Consider the following 24,174-nt stretch of genomic DNA (forward strand, 5'->3'; position numbering starts at 1 on the left):
ACCTCCAGCAAATGAAGTCCTTTATTCATCCACAGAACTGGCACGACACTGGCATGTCTACAGTGCAAGCTTCCCCACACCCACATTGCCAGTGTGCCATTCCTTTAACTGGATGCAACACTGTTTTCTATGCCTGTTCAGCCCTGGGCTTCTCAGTTGACACTGCCAACTAGTGCTAATTTTGGAAATGTATTTTGTGATGTGGATGTGTGTTCCCTAGGAATTGGACTGAAACTGTCCAATCATTTCACATAGGCCACCAAGCAGCCAGATCAGGTCATAATGACTGTTGGTCATTCCTGACTCAGTCTGTATTTGAACTGATGACCTAGAAGTGATAGCTTGATTACCCATTAAGTCCTGAGCCATCCAGCCCCTCTTGATTCTCTTTACTTTAAAGGCAAAAACTTGGTTAATGTGACACCATTCACTGCACCAGCATGAACATTATAAATACTCCCGAATGTCATTTACTTGTTTATGTATCTGTCAAGTTTCCACTACACAAATATGAGACATAATGCTGGGGAAAGACCTCAGATGAGGGGAGAAAGAAAACCAGATGTGCAAACAGCTACAGACAACATGGGACCAATTGTTGTAGTGGAAAGAATGTTGTCTAGAAACTTAGTTTCTTGTTTCAGCCTTCGTGGTGTACACAGTTCATTAAAATGTATGTGAGATAACAGCAGTAGCTTTGGGGAGAAATAAATTTGGATGTAAATGAGGCAAACCTCAAAGGGCAGTCGCTCAGTTGAGAAATCTTGCTTGTTTGTCTTTGTAACAAAGACATGTGAATGGCCTTCCTGCGAGCACTTATAACAGACGGTCCATCATTCTTTTTGGAAATAGTAATGTCTTCGATAAAAGGGAGGAGCAAATGTCTCTCCACGTAAGGAGCAGATCCCATGATTGCTGTAAGTCTCTATGCAGAGTAATCACTTTTTGCTTTCTGGAAGCTGTGCTGGCAGCTTCTTTCGGAATTGGATTATGTTTATAGTACCCAAGCGTGCCATAGCTGATGAAATATAAATGACTGAGTAGATTCTAAAGGCTGTAAAATAAGTCTGGTGTTAAAAGTGTAAAGCCGGAGTGTATGTTTGCTTGGTGAAATATTTGTTGTTTTTTCAAAAGGGTCATTACTTCAGTTTTCATCTGAATTTTCATTGCGTAATGGAACATACTTTGCACATTTTCACAGCTTTTGAGTTAAGTGCTGGAACAGAATACTAAAACTGTGCTGTTGGTTAATCCTTCACAGCTCTGCATAATGAAAAGCATTGCTGATTTTACTCTCTCAGGTTGTAAGGGCGTATAAGGCAGAGGTCAGATACCACTGACTAGGTTGCACCTTCAACTAGCGGAAATCCAGGATTTGCACAAATGCAGGACCTCACAGCTGCAGAAAGTGCCAGTTGCTTTACTGGACCTCACACACACACACTTTCTCCCTCTGTGGGTCTCTTCAACCCTATATACATGCAGTCTTGCCCCTAGTTTGGCTTATTGGCTCTGAATATCAGACACAGTGCCTATTTCCTTCACAAGTTTGAAGGGCGAACCTTCCCAAACATAGTTTCCTGCGTATTACTTGTTGATGGCTAAACGGTCAACATCTGCCCCTGCCGTACAATAAAGGCCACTGTAGGTTTAGAGTTTGGCCTTCTCAAGACACAAATACCATTATTGCAAGAAAATCATGGTTACCAGGTGGACCTTTTCCTTTTGCATCCAGTTTTGATGCTTCCAGAATGACAGTTCTTGCACTAATCAACATCTGTGCCAAATTAATCCTTTGTGACTTTTTAAAAAATCAACAAACCTCACTTGGACTTTGATTTCAGGGTGGAGGGGTTCTAATCATATTGGAAGGATTTAGTAGTTTATGCCAAATCCAACATGGGTTAAGTCACTTTGCTGCTGATTGGAAAACAAAGTCAGTCTTTTCCTGAGACAACATGCCATATTTAGTCAGGAAGTGATAAATAATTCCATTTGAAGCACATTTATCCTAAAAACCAAAAGAAACTATAGAGTATAAATAATTTGTAATCCTAATCTGAAGATTTCTTGTCATTTTAGTCTTGTTTGCATTCTCTCTCTCCAAAAAGCTCACTGTAAAAAGTGGGTTGCATGTTATTTTATTTCTTTATACAAATAATTAAAATTACATAAGGAGATTTGTAGTTCATTTGCATGTGCTTTATTCTCTGTCCTCTGATTCCTGATCCAGAACCCTTACAATGCGACCTTTTCACCTTACAAGGGAGTTCATTCATTTCTATTTGAAACACCAGTGGTGACGCACCTGTGAAACATTTCTTCCACCAGTGGAGCCTGCAGTGGGTGCTGCTCTGAACATGCGTATCAGTAACCTAAACGGAACAAATCTTGCAGTGGCTTTTCACCATTCAGTTTCCTGGCTTTCCTGGATCAAATCAACCTAGATAGATTTCTTTATGGTAGAAAGTGTTGTTACCTCCTTTTTACACATAGAGAAGCTGAGTAAGGCTGGCTGGAAAATGGTAGATATGTTCCACAGAAGATTAAGAACAAAACAAACATTTATAGTTTGGTCTGAAATTTTTTCACTGTTTTTTGTTTGTTTGTTTGTTTTTTGAAGAAACTAATCAAAACAACCTTTTTCTATTAGTTCAGATTCAAAGTGATTGTTTTGTTTTGAAATTAAATGAACGTTTCTGTTTCCTTTTGAAAAGCCATTTTTTGGTTGGAAACCCTTTTTTTGACCCATGCTCAGAGCTGTGAATGAATGTCCTGTTCAGCATGACTCAGGAAATCTGGGTAAGAACAGAACCCAGATCTCTGGCCACCTAACAAGCATTCTGTGCCAGGGCTTCGGATGGGGGCCATCAAAGAGGTGTTCTGAGAGATTATGCTGATGTTGCACTGGGGATGTTTCCTAGGTACAGTACCATTTTCACCCATTTTATAACCCTTTTATGTCACCAGAGCAGCATAAAGGGGTTGTAAGTCAAGTGAGAATCGGGACCCAAATTAGCAACAGGATTGATGTTGTTTTTGATCCCTTCATTGTAATTCTACATTCAAGGAACCCAGGGCTGAAATATATAATTTTTGGTGTTCTCTCTTGCTGTGCCCTTTACATCATCCTCATTTTTCCTTGGGCTCCAGTCCCTGGCTAAATCCATCATCTTAGTCCGTTATGCAGAGACTGGCTTCCTTTCACACCACCCGTCTTAGCCTGTTTCTCTTCCTTGTTCCCCAGTGCAGCAAACTTGTTACTCAACTTACTTTCATCTCCCTTAGCCAGTCTTTTCCCTGCCTTGTCCTTGTGGTCATGTTCTTCCATGGATCATCCTCCTCTTCTGTCCACCCTCCGGGTCCTTTTTTTGGCAGGTGTCCACAAATCTTAAATTGTCTGTGTCACCTCTTCTCTCCTCTCCTGCATTATACCTTCAAATCCTCATCTGAATTCCATCATCGTCTCCTGCTGCACCTCTGATCCTTAGATCTTCTCTGCCATGAGCTCTACAGTTTAGTCCCGGAACTGATGAATAGTTTACCCAATTAACATTAGAAGGGGGTATTTCAGGGTAGGTAGAATGTAATTCCATAAATTGGAATTTGGTCAGAATACGAAGCTGACACCTGTAATTTTGTGAAAAATACCATGAGATCTTTAATGAGGCAATTAGTCAGGCCATTGGTTTTACATCTGCAGTAGTATGAAAAACTGCATAGACATCATAGTACAGGGACACTTAGCACTACCCAGGGTACTGGTTTAGTACTGAGTCAGAGGCAATAATGCCACTTGCAAAGTCACCAGTGCCACTTCCTGTAGCACACAGCTTTACTTAGGAGGTTTCCAAGCTCAAGTCTGCTTATGAAATCACAGTCCAAGATAGTATGGCTAAATGGAATTCCCCGTTCATACTAACATAAATTAAGCTTCTGCTTGGCCAAGCATATTCCATCCATGTCTCTATAACTGTCCTTGATCATTTATGTTCAAAAGTTCCCTCTTTCAGCTTAACAGAGAGTTAACTTTTGATGTTTACTCTTCTCTCAGGCTGTAGGCTCGCAGGGATGGAATGTCTTGTCTAGAAGTATACGCAGGCACACACCAAGGATCAGGGCCAACACTAGTTTATTAGCAGAGCACCCGAAGTCTGGAGCAGCTTGTGCACAGCTGACTGACCCTACCAGCTGTGTTTGACTTCTTGGTTCAGCTGTATGGTGGCCTTAAAGAGATATTCCATCATGGGGGCACCATTGCTTTACTTTGGGAAGATTTTCTTCACAAGTAGAGAGAGAGAATTACCTTTTTCTTAAATAAAGGCTTAGATTCTGGGGCGTGCAGGAAAATCTTCATGTACAGTAGGTCCTAATTCCTTGATTCTGTGTACATGGTAGAGTAGTGTCCTTTCTTATGGCAAGGAGGAAGATTTTGTCTAATGATTGACCTTTGCAATCACACCTAATGCTAACAGTGAATCCTTCAACTTTCTTTGCTGGTTAATTACAAAAGAGATACGATTTAATTACAGTCCTGTCACAAGAACTCGGAATGGATCACTGCACCGCAAGTAGAAATAATGTGTGGCCATGGTAACACACAACTTTGCATGTTGTTACAGGAGAGTTACTGCACAACAGTACCTTGTGATGAGATGGTAGCTGATGCACGTCAATACTGTAGCAATGGAATCAGACTGGTGATGGAGTCCTTCAGTCGGTAGAGGCAGTCATGTTTACTTGGGATAGCTGCGGTTTCAAAAAGTCAGAGCACTTACATCATTCAGGAGTCAAGTTCAGCTCCTTTTCCAGGAAGAACATTCTAGTTCCAAGATGAGGAATAGACAGAACAGGGATATTTCTATTTCAGTTTAAAAATTCTGAGACAGATCCTCAGCGAGTTTAAATTGGCTCACATCTATTGAAGTCAATGGGGCTACACTAATTTACACCAGCTGAGGATCCGGCACTCTATTATATGGGGTGAAATTTAGTGCTTATCAATGTTAACAACACTGTATAGAGTCAGGCATAGTGAAGGAAAGAATTAGACACACATTGCTATCTCTGTTAACACACCTTATCCTGTATAACCTCTGTAGTTGTGACTATTATTCTTATGTATAGAACATCATAGCGTGCGAGACCCTTTAAAGACAAATGCCCTGGAGAGCTTACAGTCTTGCTATCCAGCATGAGATATTTATCTGAACTATCCTGCCGGTGATAGCACCACATCATTTTAAAGTCTGTCTTTTTTTTTTTTTTTGGTGTGGTGGTGGTAATTAAATTCTAGTCCCTTCTTGACTGGATGGAAGACAGAAATCTATCTTTATTGTACACAGTTTATAATTCTTAAGAGGCCATGGTGATGAGCATGCTATGGCAACCTAGTTAGATATAGAGTAGGCTACCGGTTATATTAACTTGTGCCAGATTTTGGGTTGGTTTGAAAATGACGTGTAGATCCACGTCTTCTCTGAATTATCCTGGTGTAGATGAGAACTTTTAAACATGTTGGGGAACCCTGGTTAAACTTAGCTGAAAACGCTTTAAACAACATGTCTTCTAATCCACTGAGACCTACATTGGCACAGGGATGTGCTCACACAATTCTCAATGCGTGATCAGGGGCATAGTTTGGCTGGCCAGTAGGAATGGGGCCAATCAGGGTTAGAACTGTTTTGAGAAACCATTTGAACTGGAATCTGTCTAACCCAAGTTTAAGCATAGTAACTGATATCACAAGCCCAAAATAAACAAAGTTTTATACCAAGGCCACCAAATCTAGTTCACTAAACTGCTGCAGATTTGAACCTAGCCTTCAGCCCTGGAAAGACAGATCAAATTCTCCGATTCATGAGTGGGGATCCCACTGAAATCAATAGGCCTAATTAACTGCTGACTTACGTGGGTGTAACTCTGTTGCTTAAAACAGAGTGAATTTGGCGTAATTTCTGAGCCCATAACTGCTTCAAGGGCAGAATTTACTTTGAATCATTAACCCTGCTCAACACCTTGCTAGACCATTGAGGATGGCATTTTAAATAGTGCTGCAGAGTCACATGGATTGCACTATACAGGCAACTGCGACAAACTTGTTTTGCAGAGGTTGAGTAAAAAAGCCTATAGCACAACAAATCTGCCAGCTCTTGCTCATTTGAAGTAAGACCTGTTTATTGTGCTTCATCTTGAATCTTAATATGCTATTAAAGAAAAAAAATCTCTTTTGCTCCTCCAACTCCTCCCCCTTTACCATCTTCTAGTTCAGGGGTGGGCAAACTTTTTGGTCCAAGGGCCACATTGGGGTTGCAAAACTGTAAGGAGGGCCGGGTAGGGAAGGCTGTGCCTCCCCAAACAGCCTGGCCCCCACCCACATCCGACCCCTCCCACTTCCCGCCTCCTGACTGTCCCCCTCAGAACCTCCCACCCATCCAACCCCCCCTGCTCCTTGTCCTCTGACCGCCCCCTCCCGGGATCCCCTGCCCCTAACAGCCCCCCGGGACCCCACCCCCTATCCAACCTCCCCTGCTCCCTGTCCCCTGACTGCCCCCGGGACCCCTCGCCCCAGCCCCCTTACCGTGCCGCTCGGAGCCGCATGTCTGGCAGCCGCGCCACCCAGCCAGAGCCAGACACGCTGCCCTGCAGGAGCGCGCAGCCCCACTGCCCGAAGTGCTGCCCGCGCGGCGGCGTGGCTGCGGGGGAGGGGCCGGGGGCTAGCCTCCCCAGTGGGGAGCTCAGGAGCCGGGCCGGATGTGGCCTGCGGGCCACAGTTTGCCCACCTCTGATCTAGTTCCAATAGCCGGAATAGCGCCTTTGTACTTTAAAAAAGTAACTGTGGTAGTATTAGGCACTGCTGACTGGTCAGCTGCATAACCTACTCTTGGCTAATAAGCATAGTGATATGCAATCAGCTTGAGGAAAGTTAGGAGTTTGGGTTTTTTGTACTTCTGGCTCTGTTTTGTAAATAGGTGGATGAAGAAGGGGTTTAAAATAAAAAGCAGGCAGGGTATCTTTGATTTTTCTTCGGTGATCTTAACATATGCTGATGAATATTATTACCTGAGCAGTAGCTAGCAAGTTGCTGCAGTAATGTGCTGATGGCACAAGAAAGTAGCAGTAGTTCTGAATAAATCATTTATGCGTGCACTGCAGACTGTGCTTCAGGGGATGGCATTAACAGTGGCGCACTTTCAGACAAACAGAGGAAAAGGCTTTCACCCAACTTTTTACTTAAACCTAGGAGGAATAAAACAGGTCAGTGGTGAATATTAAATTAACTTCTGGCCATCTTCCAAAGTGATTTGGCCTACTTAGGAATCATCAAGAATGAAGAAAGCTTTGCTTCTTCACATCCTGATTTCTCCAGGGAGGGGGCAGAAGAGCTCTGTGCATGGATTACAAAAGCAACCTGATTTCATAAATCAACAGTTCTCTCTCTCTCTCTCTCTCACTCTCACACACACACACGTCTTTCAGTGTCATAGCGATATTTATTCCATATTCATTTCATAATTCTAACGTATCTGATATGTTCATACGAACAGAACAACGTACATAGATAGATGGGGTGGATCAAGCTGGTATTCAGCCTTGCAAAATCATTGTGGAAATTTACCAGACCGGAGACAAATTTTACTTTCTCTCCATTCTGGTGGATGATGAAGAAAAGAATATTACTCAACCATAACAAAATATGCTTGTCCGAGGCTAGTGGACAAGCAGAACTTTGCAAGGCTCTTTTTCTGATACACTGAATGAAGGATATTCTATTGTCCTTTGTACTGTGCCAGGTCGTCCCCCACCCCTCTTTTTTTTTTTTTTTTTGCATTTTTGGTATTAATCTAAAATACAGTATTTGTTTACTGAAAATAAAACTATGTTTTAGGGTAAATCTGGATTCAGAACAGCAGATAATCCAAGGATTGGGAACAATGGGGTTAAACCAGCTATAGTGGTTTGATGTCCCATAGGAAAAAATATTGTGCCATATCATCCCCTCCTAGAGAAAAATCCCTGAGAGGGAGTTGTGTGAACAGGAGAAGCTCTGTAAGGTTCCCTTGCTGAATTTTCACCCAAAGCCTCTTATTCCACAGGTGTGAAGGGAAAGAGAATGACTCACCATCCCTAGGGTGACCAGACAGCAAGTGTGAAAAATCGGGATGGGCGTGGGGGGTAATAGCAGCCTACATAAGAAAAAGACCCCAAAATCGGAACTGTCCCTATAAAATCGGGACATCTGGTCACCCTAACCGTCCCCCAGAATGAGAAGGAGGGTTAGCCACTAGAACCTGCAGATCTCTATGGCCTCTGTATGTATAGCACCATTTTCATTGTGGGAATTGGGGGAAGCGGCCGTTGGATGCAATCTTAGGGCCTTTAGCTTAGTTATCATGAAAACCATCCTGATTAAGAAGGCGGCCCAGAGAGAGGGAAAATTTCCCCCATTGGGGGGGTATGGCATAGTCACTAGAGGTGCCTGAAGCAACGTTAGATACGTTTACAAAATGAGTGTGTAGGAGTCACTTTGCTTCATTCAGGGACTGGATTCACTATGAATAGTGGTAATGTTTATTGACCAATTTGGATACTGTGCATTAAAGAGGCCATTGAAATACAAGGTTAGAGCATCCATCCATCCTTTCCCCCTACTGATGTATTTGGTTTCCTATGATACTCCACCCCCACTTTCCCTTTATTTGAAATAATAACAGATCTGGTCAAATATTTTTATGAAACTTTTTGGATGATAAATGGCTTCTTGTTGAAAAACCAGAAACAAAAACACCTATAATTTTCTAAAAATCTGTAGATTTTGGTAAAGATTTTTGGTTTTGGTTTTTGAAAAATGACTTTTTTTCCCCAAAAATGGCTTAAAATTTTTTTGGTTTTAGTTTTTCATTGAAAACCTGAAAAATGTTCACAGGGAATTTTGAGGCGGGGGCGGGGAGGAAGGGATTTTTTTTTCAAATTTTCCCTGTGCAAACTAATTAGGATTTTCCAACCAGCTCAAAATAATAATACTTGATGTGCTGTCTAAGTGATACGGCAGTACCTTCACTTTATAGCCCTGGTGGCCGGACTTTTTTGGTGAAAGGTCCTCAACTCTGGAGTTAACTCCTCCCACCTTTGTTGTGAGGATATATGGATCTGCAGGTCATTCGGCAAGCCCTCTCATTTCTTTAAGACTTTTGTGAGGGGGGTGGATTGAATGGAATGTGAAGGGAGGATGTGCTTATCTCTTCTGTTTGTTTCCTGGGTGGTTCACTCCTTAAATATGAATATTTGAAATATTGTGTCTTTATGAAAATTGTAAGGATCCTAGAGCAGTAGGGCTCTTTGACTGTATATATATAGTCAAAGATCTTTACAAACACTAATGAATCTTTCCTGAAACTCCCGCATTGTTATCCCCATTTTAGAGAGGAGGAAGCTGACACACAAAGAGCCTGCTCCTGCTCCCACTGAAGTCAGTAAAAGTTTGCTATAGTTGACTGGGAGCTTGCTAGAGCCCCAAATGACTTGCCTTGGGTCAGACAGTATCTGTGTGTCACAGCCAAGAAGAGCAGTATTCTGCCAACTCCTTCCTCTGGTCTTTAATCACCAGATCATCCTTTTCCCTTGGAAGCATACTCCTCAGACCTCAGTTTCGAGGGCATGTGTCTTGGGCTAATCTGGGCCACACTTAGCCTTAAGCCTTTGTTGCTTACACACAAAGATGTGAAGGGCCACTTCAATCCTATAATCTCTGGAGCAAGAGAGATAAGCACGAAGTGCCAAAGAAGAAAAAAAAACACATTATTTATTTATTTATTTATTTTAATAATGCCTGGGGCCCTATTGTGCTGTGTCCTTTACAGACACGTAGGCCATGTCTGTGCGACAAAATTATGTCAACCTAACTTACATTGGCGTACGGCCACCTCAGTTATTAAATCACTTGTGCGTGTGCACACTTGGCGCCTTGTGTCAGCATGTGCATCCTCACCAGGAGCGCTTGTATCGATTGTATTGTCAATATGGGGCGTTGTGGGATGGCTCCTGAAAGCCAATAACAGTCGATGTAAGCAACACAGTGACTCTGCTGACACCATTGACCTAATTACTTACACTGTTCGGGAAGGTGGTGTTACTGAATCGGTGTAGCGAGGCATTTACGTTGGTGGGAGCCAAATTTAAGTGAAGACACTTCCACAGCTAGGTTGATGCTAAGCAGCTTACGTCAACCTACCCCTATAGTGTAGACCAGACCTAGTAAGAGATGGACTCTGCCCTGAAGAGCTTACAGTCTAAATAGACAAGAAAGACAAAGGGGGAAGGAGAAACAGAGGCACAGATAAGTGAAGTGACTCACCTACATGGAATAGACCTGGGTCTCCTAAGCTCCAGTTCAGGGCCCTATCCACTGGACCACACTCCCTCTGTACAGTCGGTCAGTAATTCCTGCTGAATTTATTAAGATGGAAAGGTAATCATCTACGGGCATTATTATGTATCATTTACTTATTGACTAGTTTAAATCAAAATCACAACTGTTTTATGAACTAACTTCTAGCTGAACTAGCCAAATTGTCTGTTGGTGTCAATCCCATCAAAATCAGCTGAACTACACCCTTCCATACCAGCAGAGAATTAAGCTCATCGTCTTTATTTAGACAATCCAGTAAGGTTCTAGCACCTTTCAGTTTTAATTGGAAATTTCAGCCTCAAAGATCATTAGGAAGAAATAATAAATTTCAAAGATGAGGATTCAAATGAATTTGGCCTCAACTAAAGTCCAAAATCTGTGTTTCACCAATAAGATCTGACAGTGTGCTGTAGTGCCCACACATGCTGTAAGGAGTTTTCTCTAACACATGAACAGAGCTCAATTCCTACATGACAGCGAATCCTTAGTAAAGTGACTGGGGTGGCACTGGTGTGACTGGATGGTGAATTTGTTTCATGTGGTATAATGGTAAGAATAGCCATCAATGAGTTGTTCATTATCTATCTTTTACGGTTACAACAGAGTTACTGTTATCAAAGCTCTAGGAACTGGTGCCTAAACAACCAGGAACGTGGGTCTGGTTGCAGACTTGAAAGGGAAAACAAGCTGTAGGACAGTAAGAGGCTCACTCCTTCCCCAGCACCTACTATGTCATTGCCAGAAATCACAATGTTTCCTGACTGTCTCTGCAAATATGCGTGCTTGTAGCCCATTCAGAGCACAGCATATCTGTTGACAAACTCCATTTGACATATAGAGTCCAGGTTTATCTCTCAGGCTCCTCTCTGTTTCCCTGTTTCTCTTCAAAGACTTTATTAGGACTGCCGTAGCTGATACTGTAAATATTTGTTGGAACAGGCGGACAGACACATTAAAAATAGAATAACCTTCAAGGAATGCAGCGTTCATTTTCTTGGTTTAAAAAATAGTAAGAGAGATTTTGTAGAGCTGGTCAGAAAATGGATTTTCTTTTTCCCTGTGGAAAATTTTGATGTAAATGAAAACAAAAATCATTAACTCAAAATATTGTAAACCAAAAATTTTGGCTGCAAAGTTTCAGCTAAATTTCAGCTAAATATGGAAAAGCTTCAGTTCAAAAATGCCACTGCAGTGCCCTTATGGGACTTGTACTTTGGGTTCCTCCTGCCCCCATTCTCTTCTATGAGCGAGGCTCCTTGGCCAGACTACATCTTCCATGATGCATCATGGTTCCCCTCTTGCTGAGCCTACACAGTGCCTCATGGGAGTCCCGGGTTACTGTGCAGTGTGGGAGATGTAGTCTGGCTGGGTAGCCTGGCCCATAGAGAAGAATGGGGGCATGAGACGTCGAACTACTGATCTGATGGGGAACTTCCAAACTGAAATTCTTCATTTTTCAGGTGGAGCGTTCCAGTTTTGGGATGTTCTGTTTTTTGATGGAAAGCAGACATTTTTGTAACAGATTTTAGCTGAAAATCCAATTTTCTGTCAGACAACAGTTTTGATAGAAAATTTTCAATCAGCCCTAGATTTTAGTGCTCCTGAAATGAGGGACTAATATCACTGTCTTAAAAGCACGACAGAGTATGTGAAAGCTCTGCCAATGCACATCAGTTCTGACCTGCACCACTCTGCTCTCCTAGTTCTGAACTCCTCGTTAAGCAAGCCTGTCCAAATGTGTGGTTAGTTTGCTGATGTGTACGAACTGTGCTCAGTCTGAGACTGTCAAACTTCTCTTCATTTGTGACCCCAGCCAGGTTTTGCAGCAGGTCTTTTTTCCAGAGGTTGAAGGGCTAGCTCATTGAGCCACCAAACCCTCAATTATGTTTCAACATCTGGTTTGATTCTCTGCAGATAAATAGCAGCTTTGCCACTAACAACAAAACCTTAATTCATTGTGGTTTGCTCAAGCACTGAGAGCAAATATTTTCCCTTTGCCGTTTGGGGTCATTTTGAGGGAAAAACAGAGTTGGAGATATTTCAACCCTTTTAAAATTATTATTACTTCCTAGAGAAAATAGAATGTAAAGCACCTTTTCCTTCCATTTGTGAGATTATTTTTATGGGGAAATTGCTGGCCTTGGAAGGAAACATTGTTGACTAAGGATCAGGAAAGATGATACAAGTCAATTTTGTTTTAAAGAAAACAATCATTTTTAATTCAGGCCTTAATAAAGCCTCATAAAAAGGTACAGTCTACTTCTCTCTGTCTCTTTTCCTCTTTCATTTTCCCCCGTAAAACATTGCCAGGGCTTACACATGAAGGGAGGGGGGAGAACAGGTCTGTGAGTATTGCAATTATAAGTATTTTAGGAAATGTCCATGGCTGTATAAGCTGCTGATTCCACTTATTGATGTTTGGAAGGCTGAAGTTTCTATCTAGGTCATGTTCTCCAAGGCTGCTGTTTCTATTACAGCCAGACCTTCTGTTGACTTGGGCTGTCTTAATGCATCAAAGAGCCTCTGCTATGCTTCAGTTCCTGTTCTGAACTCAAGTTGCACCTTTCAGTTTTTGCTTATAATCACTGAGGTGGGTAGCCTAGCAATGGGAAGTCAAGCATTAAGCAGTTACTTTCTAATACTCCAAGAAGAAGGAGAGGAAGGCAAATTCTTGTCATGTTTTTATTATTATACATTTTAAAATCTCTTCTTAAATCCCTTTCCCCACCCTTTTTTCTTTTTAGGATTATGCACATCATAATCCAGTTATTGGCATCAAAGATAATGAGAGTTGAATCCTAAAGAACAGTTAAGATTCTTTTATTAAAACATAATTTTAAAAGAGGGGAACAGGCCAGCACAAAAATAAAAATATTAAAGCAATGTGGGAATGTTTCCATGTCTCTGTACAGCACAATAATAATAATCATAAAACAATAGGTACCATTTTGTGATGGGCTAGTTCACTTGTTTGGCTAGTGGATTATGTGTCTGAATTGTTTTACCTGTTAATTTAAGTTGGCACGATCACTCATGCTCCTCGCTGTGGTGTAGTACAGCATCACAGATATGGAGGGTAATAAAAAATACAGCGTTTTAGAATGCTCAGTTGGTTACTCTCCCAGGAGACCTATTGTGGAAGGCATTGCATTGGGAGCGCATTTGAAATTTGTTCTCTTTTATTACGATTTTTAGATCTGGAAATTGCAATGCAAATTTGTTTCATCATGTAGGATCAGGTCCTGCTCACTGTTACATCAATGTAAATCCAATGTAATTCCAGTGACGGGAAGCAGAATCTGGTAAATGTTTTATAATCGCCCCCTTACCAGATATTTCTCAGACAGCTGTGCTTAGGATAGAATGGGATACGGTGTGTGACAGTGTGCAGCTGGGGCAGATTATAGCAACATCTTTTTTCTTCATTAGTGCTGCAACAGTTTGATTTTTCCTTCTGGTCACTCTACGGCCTCAGTTAATTTTTATACATCCCCACATCTCCCGACTGTTAAAGGATTGTGTTCAGATCCCTGTGCTGTTAGACCACAGCACTAACCAATTGAGCAGAGTCCCAAGATTCTTTAAGGGCAGGGAAGTGTTAAATCCCTCATGTGATGGAGAGTAAGAGAAGTGGGATTACTGTTCACGACTCTGATTTGCCATTCTGCTGGACCGTGAGGAGATTAGAAGGACCAAGTACTTGGGCTAAACCATCTGCATGTCTCGAAGGGGAGTGTGGAGGATGTACAGATGTTCAGTCAAAGTCTATGCCATCCGTGTTCCCAGAAGATTATTCTCCCTGACCCTCTGCTCCCCCCTTACTTAAGCAGGTCAGCTTTCGCATAGCACTGGGACTCAGTAAATACTATGGATAAAAGCAAAGAAGCCTGTTGGACATTGGGATACTTTCTTGAAAAACACAACAGAGTGTTCAACCATGGCTCTGGGCTGCTGTGTGCTGAAGAATGCAGGTATTTTTGTTTTTAATTTGTAGAGAGGATTTCCTGCTGTAGCTTTTTGGTGGGGGAAGGGTTTTCCCCCGTCTCCTATATAGAAAAGTTTGGTTTCCCAAATAAAAGTTGCTCCTGTTTTCCATTTTAAGAGCCAAGGAATGCAGTAAAGTTTCAGCAACAGGTAGTTCCTGTCAAACTTGATTTAAAGTGCCAGAACTTTTCAACTTTCGTCCTTGCTCTGTGAATGCTGGCATGTGTGCTTTTGGAATTTCATTTTATGATTTTATTTTTGTTTGCACATAGCACAGAGATTTGTCTGAACAGTGCATTCACTGTCAGCTACTAGACAGGATTAAAGAATACAAAGGAGCTGTCTGAAAACTTGCTGCATAATCAGTCTGTTAGTAGCCAGCAGGTATGGAATGAGTTTGATGGTTCTCTGCTTCTCTATTGGCCATTCCCAGTGTGTGATTATTAATATTGAGTGAGGTGTTAATGGATGAATGTTAGTAATTTGGCACAAAGGTCATGCTTTTATTTTTTATCTCCCTCCTTGTAAATCATCAGACAAGTCTTCTGTTATAGCATTTTATTATTAACAACACTGGTATCATCTAATCACGGCAGTGATATAATCCGTGGAATCAGGTTGTATTGGTTTTTTGATTTAAGTTTCTGCTGCCGTGGAGAAACAGCTCTATTTGTTCATCACTGCAAAAGTGCAGACTGGACAGGATTATTCGTTGTCAAATGAAATAAAAAATTAAAAAGACCCCAGGCAAAACACCGATTCAGTCACACATTTTTGCATCAGATGCATGATCAGTTTAATAAGGGAGATCCATCTACTGCTTGGAGGGAGGGGAGCTGGAGGGAGGGATAGAAAAAGAGGAAGAGAGGGGCTTGATTTGTTATGCTTGACAATTGGCTCTTTCAGCTTTGTTTCTCCACAACTAGAGGGGTCTGTGGGGTTGGATGTTGTTTTGTTTTGTTGTTAAAACTCATTAGTGTCAAATCTACTGATGTCTGATAAAGATTACTCTGATGTGTAAACCCGTGGAAGGGGGGGTGTGAGAGAGAGAAGGAGGGAGAGACTGTTACTAGTATGCAGGTGCTAAAAGGATTAGAGGCAGGGTCAATAACATATCACTTAACACAGTGGCAGAGGTTGACAACCTTAAACTACTGCAAGTGAAAGCGGTAAGTGCAGATTGACATGCCAAGCATCCAAGTGTTACTGTCTTAATTCCCTCTCCTTATACTGTCCTACGTGTGTCTTCTGACACATTCAACACAACTCCCCCACACTCTAGCTCCTCCTCTAGCATGACACTGAGCAGTGACTGTTACTACAGAGTGACACCAATCAGTGGAAGAAGCACCGCAAGCTATCTCACTGCAGTCCCTCCAGAACTGCCCCAGGACTGTTTTATGAAAATGATACTTCGCTAACACAGATGAAAGCCTGTCAAGAATAATCTTCCAGGCATAATATACATGAGGATTCTGGGTGGACTCCTCCTGAAGGTCGAAACAACAGACTGGACTTCTACATAGAGTGCTTCCGCCGATGTGCACAGGCTGAAATTGTGGAAAAGCAGCATCACTTGCCCCATAACCTGAGAACAGAACACAATGCCATCCACAGCCTCAGAAACAACTCTCACATCATAATCAAAAAAGCTGACAAAGGAGGTGCTGTCGTCATCATGAATAGGTCGGAATATGAACAAGAGGCTGCTAGGCAGCTCTCCAACACCACATTCTGCAAGCCATTACCCTCTAATCCCACTGAGGGTTACCAAAAGAAACTACACCATCTGCTCAAGAAACTCCCTGAAAAAGCACAAGAACAAATCCGCACAGACACACCCCTAGAACCGCAAGCAGGGGTATTCTATCTGCTACCCAAGATCCATAAACCTGGAAATCCTGGTTGCCCCATCATTTCAGGCATTGGCACCCTGACAGCAGGATTGTCTGGCTATGTAGACTCCCTCCTCAGGCCCTACGCTACCAGCACTCATAGCTATCTTCAAGACACCACTGACTTCCTGAGGAAACTACAATCCGTCGGTGATCTTCCTGAGAACACCATCCTAGCCACTATGGATGTAGAAGCCCTCTACACCAACATTCCACACAAAGATGGACTACAAGCTGTCAGGAACAGTATCCCCGATAATGTCACGGCAAACCTGGTGGCTGAACTTTGTGAATTTGTCCTCACCCATAACTATTTCACATTTGGGGACAATGTATACCTTCAAGTCAGCGGCACTGCTATGGGTACCCGCATGGCCCCACAGCATACCAACATTTTTTGGCTGACTTAGAACAACGCTTCCTCAGCTCTCGTCCCCTAATGCCCCTACTCTACTTGCGCTACATTGATGACTTCTTCATCATCTGGACCCGTGGAAAAGAAGCCCTTGAGGAATTCCACCATGATTTCAACAATTTCCATCCCACCGTCAACCTCAGCCTGGACCAGTCCACACAAGAGATCCACTTCCTGGACACTACAGTGCTAATAAGCTATGGTCACATAAACACCACCCTATACCGGAAACCTACTGACCGCTATACTTACCTACATGCCTCCAGCTTTCACCCAGACCACACCACACGATCCATTGTCTACAGCCAAGCTCTACGATACAACCGCATTTGCTCCAACCCCTCAGACAGAGACAAACACCTACAAGATCTCTATCAAGCGTTCTTACAACTACAAACCCACCTGCTGAAGTGAAGAAACAGATTGACAGAGCCAGAAGAGTACCCAGAAGTCACCTACTACAGGACAGGCCCAACAAAGAAAATAACAGAACGCCATTAGCCATCACCTTCAGCCCCCAACTAAAACCTCTCCAACGCATCATCAAGGATCTATAACCTATCCTGAAGGACGACCCATCACTCTCACAGATCTTGGGAGACAGGCCAGTCCTTGCTTACAGACAGCCCCCCAACCTGAAGCAAATACTCACCAGCAACTACATACCACACAACAAAAACACTAACCCAGGAACCTATCCTTGCAAGAAAGGCCGTTGCCAACTGTGTCTAAATATCTGTTCGGGGACACCATCATAGGGCCTATTCACATCAGCCACACTGTCAGAGGCTCGTTCACCTGCACATCTACCACTGTGATATATGCCATCATGTGCCAGCAATGCCCCTCTGCCATGTACATTGGCCAAACCGGACAGTCTCTACATAAAAGAATAAATGGACACAAATCAGACGTCAGGAATTATAACATTCAAAAACCAGTCGGAGAACACTTCAATCTCTCTGGTCACTCGATTATAAACTTAAAAGTTCAATTCTTCAACAAAAAAACTTCAGAAACAGACTCCAATGAGAGACTGCTGAATTGGAATTAATTTGCAAACTGGACACCATTAAATTAGGCTTGAATAAAGACTGGGAGTGGATGTGTCATTACACAAAGTAAAACTATTTCCCCATGTTTATTCCCCCCCTCCCCCCCACTGTTTCTCACACGTTCTTGTCAACTGCTGGAAATGGCCCACCTTGATTATCACTACAAAAAGTTTTTTTTTCTCTCCTGCTGGTAATAGCTCACCTTACCTGATCACTCTCATTACAGTGTGTATGGTAACACCCATTGTTTCATGTTCTCTGTGTATATAAAATCTCCCCACTGTATTTTCCACTGCATGCATCCGATGAAGTGAGCTGTAGCTCACGAAAGCTTATGCTCAAATAAATTTGTTAGTCTCTAAGGTGCCACAAGAACTCCTTTTCTTTTTATGAGGAGAGTTGTTTATCAACATTTTCCACATATTTTCAGAGCTTCTGAGCCAGGTAAACCAGTCCCCTGATAGTTTAAAAAAAAAGTTTCTATAAATATCTCTGCAGACTTATTTTTACTTGGTTTTCTGCCTCAAATAAGCAATGTGTTTTGTTCCAGATGTTGTTGTTAACGGATTTATCTTGTGAGAACAGTTTATATGCCTAGTTGCTGTTTCTAGAAGTGAAAACAGCATTAGTATATTTCATACACTATATATATATAAAAGAGGGAGCCAGATTCTACCACCCTTAGACCTTGTCTTCACAAGAAAGATAAACCAGTTTAACTTAAATCAGTTTTAAAACAATTTACTTAGAACTATTACAAAGCTCTGTGAGGACACTTTTATTTTGGTTTAAGAGTGACTTATTTTGGTTTAGCTTAAAACAATTCTGAGACCTTGCCTATATGAGAAATTGTCACTAGTTAAACTAAAGGTGCAATTTTAAACCGATTTAATTAAACTGATGCAAACTCTGCGGATATGCTTATTTCTGATCAAGCAAGTCTTATTTTGATTTAGCTTAATTTATTTAGGAATCAGTTTAAGCTAAACTGAAAGGGAAACACTGTCAAAGTGAAGTAGACATGCACACACAATCAAATGGCTGGGATGATTTAGTTGGGGATTGGTGCTGCTTTGAGCAGGGGATTGGGCTAGATGACTCCTGAGGTCCCTTCCAACCCTGATATTCTATGATTCTATGAAATCAATTAAGCTTTATGTGTGGACAAGCCCTTATTCCTCAAGTAGTCCCACTGAAGTCACCTCAGTGGTGAAATCAGTGGGACTACCCAGAGTACAGTACTATTCAATGTAAGTAAGGGTATCCGAATCTGTACCTATGAAATTAGCAGACAAAACTAATACTGCAATATCCCTCTGTCTGGCCCAAACCAGCCTCTGCAAGGAAATTCAGAATTTACGGGTTTAGCTACTGCTCCAGCCTGACCTCTTGACATTATGACTAGGTAATGAAGCAAATATGTTACTCACCATCTCATGCTCTGGTGAGACCTCTTGCAATACTTAATCAAGGGTAAACACCAAGCTCTGAATTTCATTGCTTTTCTGTTATGTGGTCCATCAAAAATACAAGTACACTAGTTGTATTAGCATAGTTCTGCTATTGCCAGGCTACTCTGATTCTTAGTGGATGTCAATAGGGATAAGAAGTTGGTGTTGTACCAGTTCAGTAGAAATACTATTGACTCAGTTATGATACCACTGGATCCAGTGGCCGGACATTGTTAATAAGAAGAAAGGACCAGATCGCACCCTATTGCTCCATTGTGCAAGGAGGGGAAGGAGGATGCAAGAAGCCTTCTATCACTTACACCCCCGTTCAGCAGCAGGGCACAGCTGCAGCCCCTGTACTCCCTAAGGTGCTGAATGGCCTCCCTGCTCCATACACATTGGCCACTGGAGCTAGCTGCATGTGCAGCGCAGAGTACACAGCAACCTCTGGAGGTGTAGCAGCAGGTGTGCTCTTTCTGCTATTGTTGGCTCAAGAAGGAATTCAGTCTTCCAGGTGTAAAATCCCCTCGGCAGTCCGCCTGGGATGGTGCCGCTCTCTACTACCCCCACCGCATGGTTGTGTCTTAATTTTATTTATTTGTATTACAGTAGGGCCCACAATGTCCATTGCACTTCCAAACATGTGAGATGGCACATTCCCTCTACCAAAGAACTTACAGTCTAGGGAGGCGAGCGCCAAGGGCCAAATCTTGACTCGAACATTGCTTGGGGGGCCCAAGAGAACTCTTACCATGAGAAGTGCAAATCAAAGGGCCATTCCAGACAGGATCCTATGGCCCCCACCTTTCTTTATTCTGAGATCACAGTTTTAGTCCCATGTGTATCTTAACCCCACTCTCTTTCTTAGGGCCTTATCCAACTCATTATTTCACTGAAAACCTTTCCAGTTGCTTCACTGGGACTTGGATCAGGCCCTTGTCATTAGCATGGGACACAATGCTGCAAGGTACACAGCACTCTGACCCTGGTCCACCAAAGCCCTGCAACACATGCTTCACTCTAAGTATGTGGCAAGCCCCATTGACTGCAATGTATTACAGAATAAAATGGTTTTCCAAATATACTTTTACTTAAAAGAAGATCGGGGCCACTCCACGTATGTGTTGGGTAATGATCTATCATAATGTGGGAGGGGTCTTTTGTCTTGTCTGAACCTTGGTGTAGGCTGGGTATTTTGTCTTCTACAAGCCATAGCACTGAAAGCATAGGTCCAAGACCTCTTGGAGCTGCTAGCAGTCAACTGCAAATGAAAAGCTATTAAAATGCAATTGTTTTATTGTTAGAATTGATGTATCTGATCCACCTGAATAATAACCTCCAACTTACTGACAAGTGGCAGCATTTGTGATGCTGATTCTGTGGTGTGCGGAAGCCCAAACTGCAAAGCTGTACCTGTTTCTGTTCTGTTTAAGCAATTAGCAAATGCACTTTATCCAGTAAGCACTAAACATTTTGTTTAAATATTAAACAGCAGCATTGTTGATGGTTAAACCAGTATTTAAAGCAGGCCAGCAACTGATTAACAGTCCCTGTCACTGATTTCAGTACTCTCCTTCATAAAAATGAATAATTACCTCCGTAAGCAGATGGGCTACAAAATTTAGATCTGAAGTTAGAATACCATTTCATCCCAAAAGTGAGAGTGCTTAGCTTTGGACCCTTTATTGAGATAGATCCTAGTGGCAAGATTTGGGTTGGGATTTTGCTTCTCCCCAATTGAGGGTGCTTAGAATCAAGATTCTGGCCCAGCTCTAAGGTTGTTGGTTCTTGTTGTTGTTGTGTTTTTGTTTCTTTGCTAGAATCGTAGGGTTAGAAGGGACCCCAAGGGTCATCTAGTGTTTAACGCCCTGCCAAGATACTTGGTTTTTACAGTATTTTGTTTGTGGCAATTCAGTAAGAAATGCTGAGATTCTTTGGGGTTCAATTGAACTGTGTGTATGGGGCAGCACCCTGAGTAGACTAGGAAGCAGAGTGTGACTCAATGAGCCAAAGGCTCTGTCTATTCCTGGCCATGTGCACAGGATGGAGAGGATGTAATGGCTTCTGTGCAGGCTGCTTCACTACTGTGCAGCTAACCATGGTTGTGCAGGGAAGTAAGGGAACATGCAGCCTGGGTCACAATCTTGGCCCTTTGTGATCTTCATGGCAAGCAGTTAGTGGTCACATAGTTGCAGCTGGTTAGGGATCCTGGGGTCTGTAGTGTGTCTGGGACTGCAGTATGTAAGTAGTGGTAACCATTGCTCAAGCTTCAGGTCTGAAATGTTTTCATTCTCCAAGAAGCTTACACACTGAGGCTTAGGGCACTGAAATCTGGGTTTGATTCAAATTTAAAAACAATCACACCAGTTCACAAGAGGAAGTTAAGAGTAATGCATTTACTAGATTCATTCATAGATTTTAAGGCCACCAGGGCCCATCATGATCAGCTCGTCTGACCTCGAGTAGTAATGGGGGAAACTGTTGTACTTGGGCCTTGGTTTGGATTCTTATGTAAAGTGTAGCCCAACTACAGGGCATGAGCCTCTTGATTCTACATAACAGGAAATGGAAATTCCCAAGAACGCCCATTCTCATGAAATTTCTGGTACTTCAGATTCTGGGTAGCAAATTTGTGACAACTGTCAGTTTCATGGTATTTTGCCACTTTGGGTTCTGATCAGAACTATGAAATGCAAAAGTATCCAATATCAGGACCTCAAATGATTTTGGTTCAGTTTTAAAAACAAACAAAAAATGTAGAGATGTTTCCTACTTTATGTGAACCCGTCCTTAGAGGGGTTCCCAACCTGAGATCACCCTGGCAAATCCCAAAGGGACATGTCTTCCTTGCAAATTGAGTGCCACGTGATCAATTTCTGGCAAGGTGTTTAAGGTGGTCTGGTTGTCTAGTCAGTTGATGTCCATCATTGGCAATTTTGTGCCACCAAAACTCTTGACATCCACGTGATCACCAGCCATCTAGTGGCATTCATTGATGCACACGCTTCGGAATTCGTTGATCTTCTATTCTAATAGTAAGACCATATCGAGAAAGTTGCTGAAACCAAACCAGTGCTGATGGGGATGGATACTAGGTTTGGCTTTGAATATCCTCATTTCTGATCTTGTCTGACAAAGATGAGAATAAAAAAAGTCAATGCAATGTTCTTTAGTCTTCCTCAGGACCCACATTTCACTTCTGTACAATAGAATTGGTATAACTGTGGTTCTGTAGAGCCACAACTTTGTATCAAACTTGATGTAATGGCATCCCTACAGAGGCCTCTGCAGGGCCCAAAACGTGTGTCGGATAATTTGGGGGTCTTTTTAACTATAGTTTCAACCAACTTGCCTGGTACTGAAGTTAGGCTTAACAGCCTGTATTTGATCGAATCGCTTTGGAGCCTTTTAAAAGAATCAGTGTCATATTAGCTATCCACCAATTGTCTGGTACAATTGGTGATTTAAGCGATAGGTTACATACCACAGTTAGTAGTTCTGCAATTTCATATTTGAGTCCCTTCAGAACTCCACACCATGAATGCCATCTGGTCCTGGTGACTTATTACTGTTTACATTTTCAATTTGTTCTAAAACCTCCTCTATTGACACCACCACCTGGGACGGTTTCTCAGATTTGTCACCTAAAAAGAATGGCTCAGATGTGGGAATCTCCTTTACATCTTCTGCAGTGAAGACTGATGCCGAGCATTCATTTAGCTTCTCCGCAATTGTCTTGTATTCCTTGAATCAATGACACAAGCTGAAGAGCTGGCCTACTGAGTGAACACTTTGGAGAAAACTTTTCTTCTCTTTGCTTTACTTTATAGAGTGACACCTAGAGGACCTTGCTTAGTTTATGAATAATACCCAGATTAGATTTTTTAGTTGATGACTTTTCTTCATGATTATTTGCTGGATTCCCTCTAAATCAGATGTGCCACATGCTTTCAGCTTAAAAAAACCTAGATTTACTTTTGAACACCATTGACCTTGTTTTAAATCTGAAACACAGAAGCAATTTTTCAGTGGTATATGAGTTCCAAATGTCAAACACTGATAAGAGGAAGGAAACTAATGTCTCGCAAATTGGAAGAAAAGAGGCCCTCATGGAAATGCTCCACTTCCTTTCTTACTTGATTGCATCCACAACTCGTCAAGAGGAAATTGTGATTTAGTTTTTCAGTGCACTGTAAATTACTCTTACAATCAACACCCTGTCTGTGTTTTATACTTACCATGGATGGCCTCTGGCCGTTAACCATAACCGCAAACGTTTTTTTACTCTTTGAAAGGCTCACTGGTAATTTAGAACTGGGCCATTCATTTTGAAATAAAAATGTACTCCAGAGCAAGCTTGGAGCATGTGCAGTCTAATGTCGAGCCCATGGCTGAATGGGCTATAAATAACATATTAAAAAAATAAGAGTCCTGGACTCATACCGTAGTGAGTCCTTTGTAGTGTTACCAATTAATGCTACTATATATATGTACTAGTGGGATTTGCCCTCCTGCCCAGGAAAGCAGTTAATAGTTAAAGGAACTGAATGTAGGGAAGGGTTTTATTTTCTTGAGTTCATGTTCCCAACTGCATGGGAGCACATTTTAATGTAACCCCACATCGTGACAAAACCCCTGATTTCACATTAGCTGTCATGTCCTGTCGTCCACGGCTCTGCCACATGGGAAGGAGTAACTGAACTGGACTAATTAAAACAGACCATTGACTTCCCCCAGAAGCTCTTTTCCTATTATTTGGAAGGGGTTGAGGGAGATGTGCCAGTTGCTAATATGACAAGCCATGTTGATCAAAATATCATAGCATGAAATCGATCTGTCAGTGCTGCTGTGGACTATGAAAAGGCATTGAAGATGGAAAGGTGAGGTAAAAACAGTGAATAGTGGCAGGAGGATGGCTTATGTTGAGTGTAAATAGTTCTGTTGTTACTTACTGCTCACATGTATG

At 42.1% G+C, this 24,174-nt stretch overlaps 1 protein-coding gene across 4 annotated transcripts in view; it reads left to right on the forward strand.

Moving 5' to 3' along the window:
• NHS (NHS actin remodeling regulator) overlaps window positions 1-24,174 on the forward strand; it is a 333,270-nt gene that overhangs the window by 219,681 nt on the left and 89,415 nt on the right. Inside the window, exon 1 of one of the 4 annotated variants that reach the window (XM_037901105.2) lies at window positions 14,122-14,379. The exons of the other annotated variants lie outside the window; for them this stretch is intronic. Within the exon in view, the coding sequence (XP_037757033.1) occupies window positions 14,346-14,379 (34 nt within the window). The 5' untranslated portion in view covers window positions 14,122-14,345. Of the gene's footprint in view, window positions 1-14,121; window positions 14,380-24,174 lie in introns of those variants that run through there. 4 annotated transcript variants of the gene reach the window in all.

This window comes from Chelonia mydas, chromosome 1 (genome assembly GCF_015237465.2).
Source record: "Chelonia mydas isolate rCheMyd1 chromosome 1, rCheMyd1.pri.v2, whole genome shotgun sequence".
NCBI lineage: Eukaryota > Metazoa > Chordata > Testudines > Cheloniidae > Chelonia > Chelonia mydas.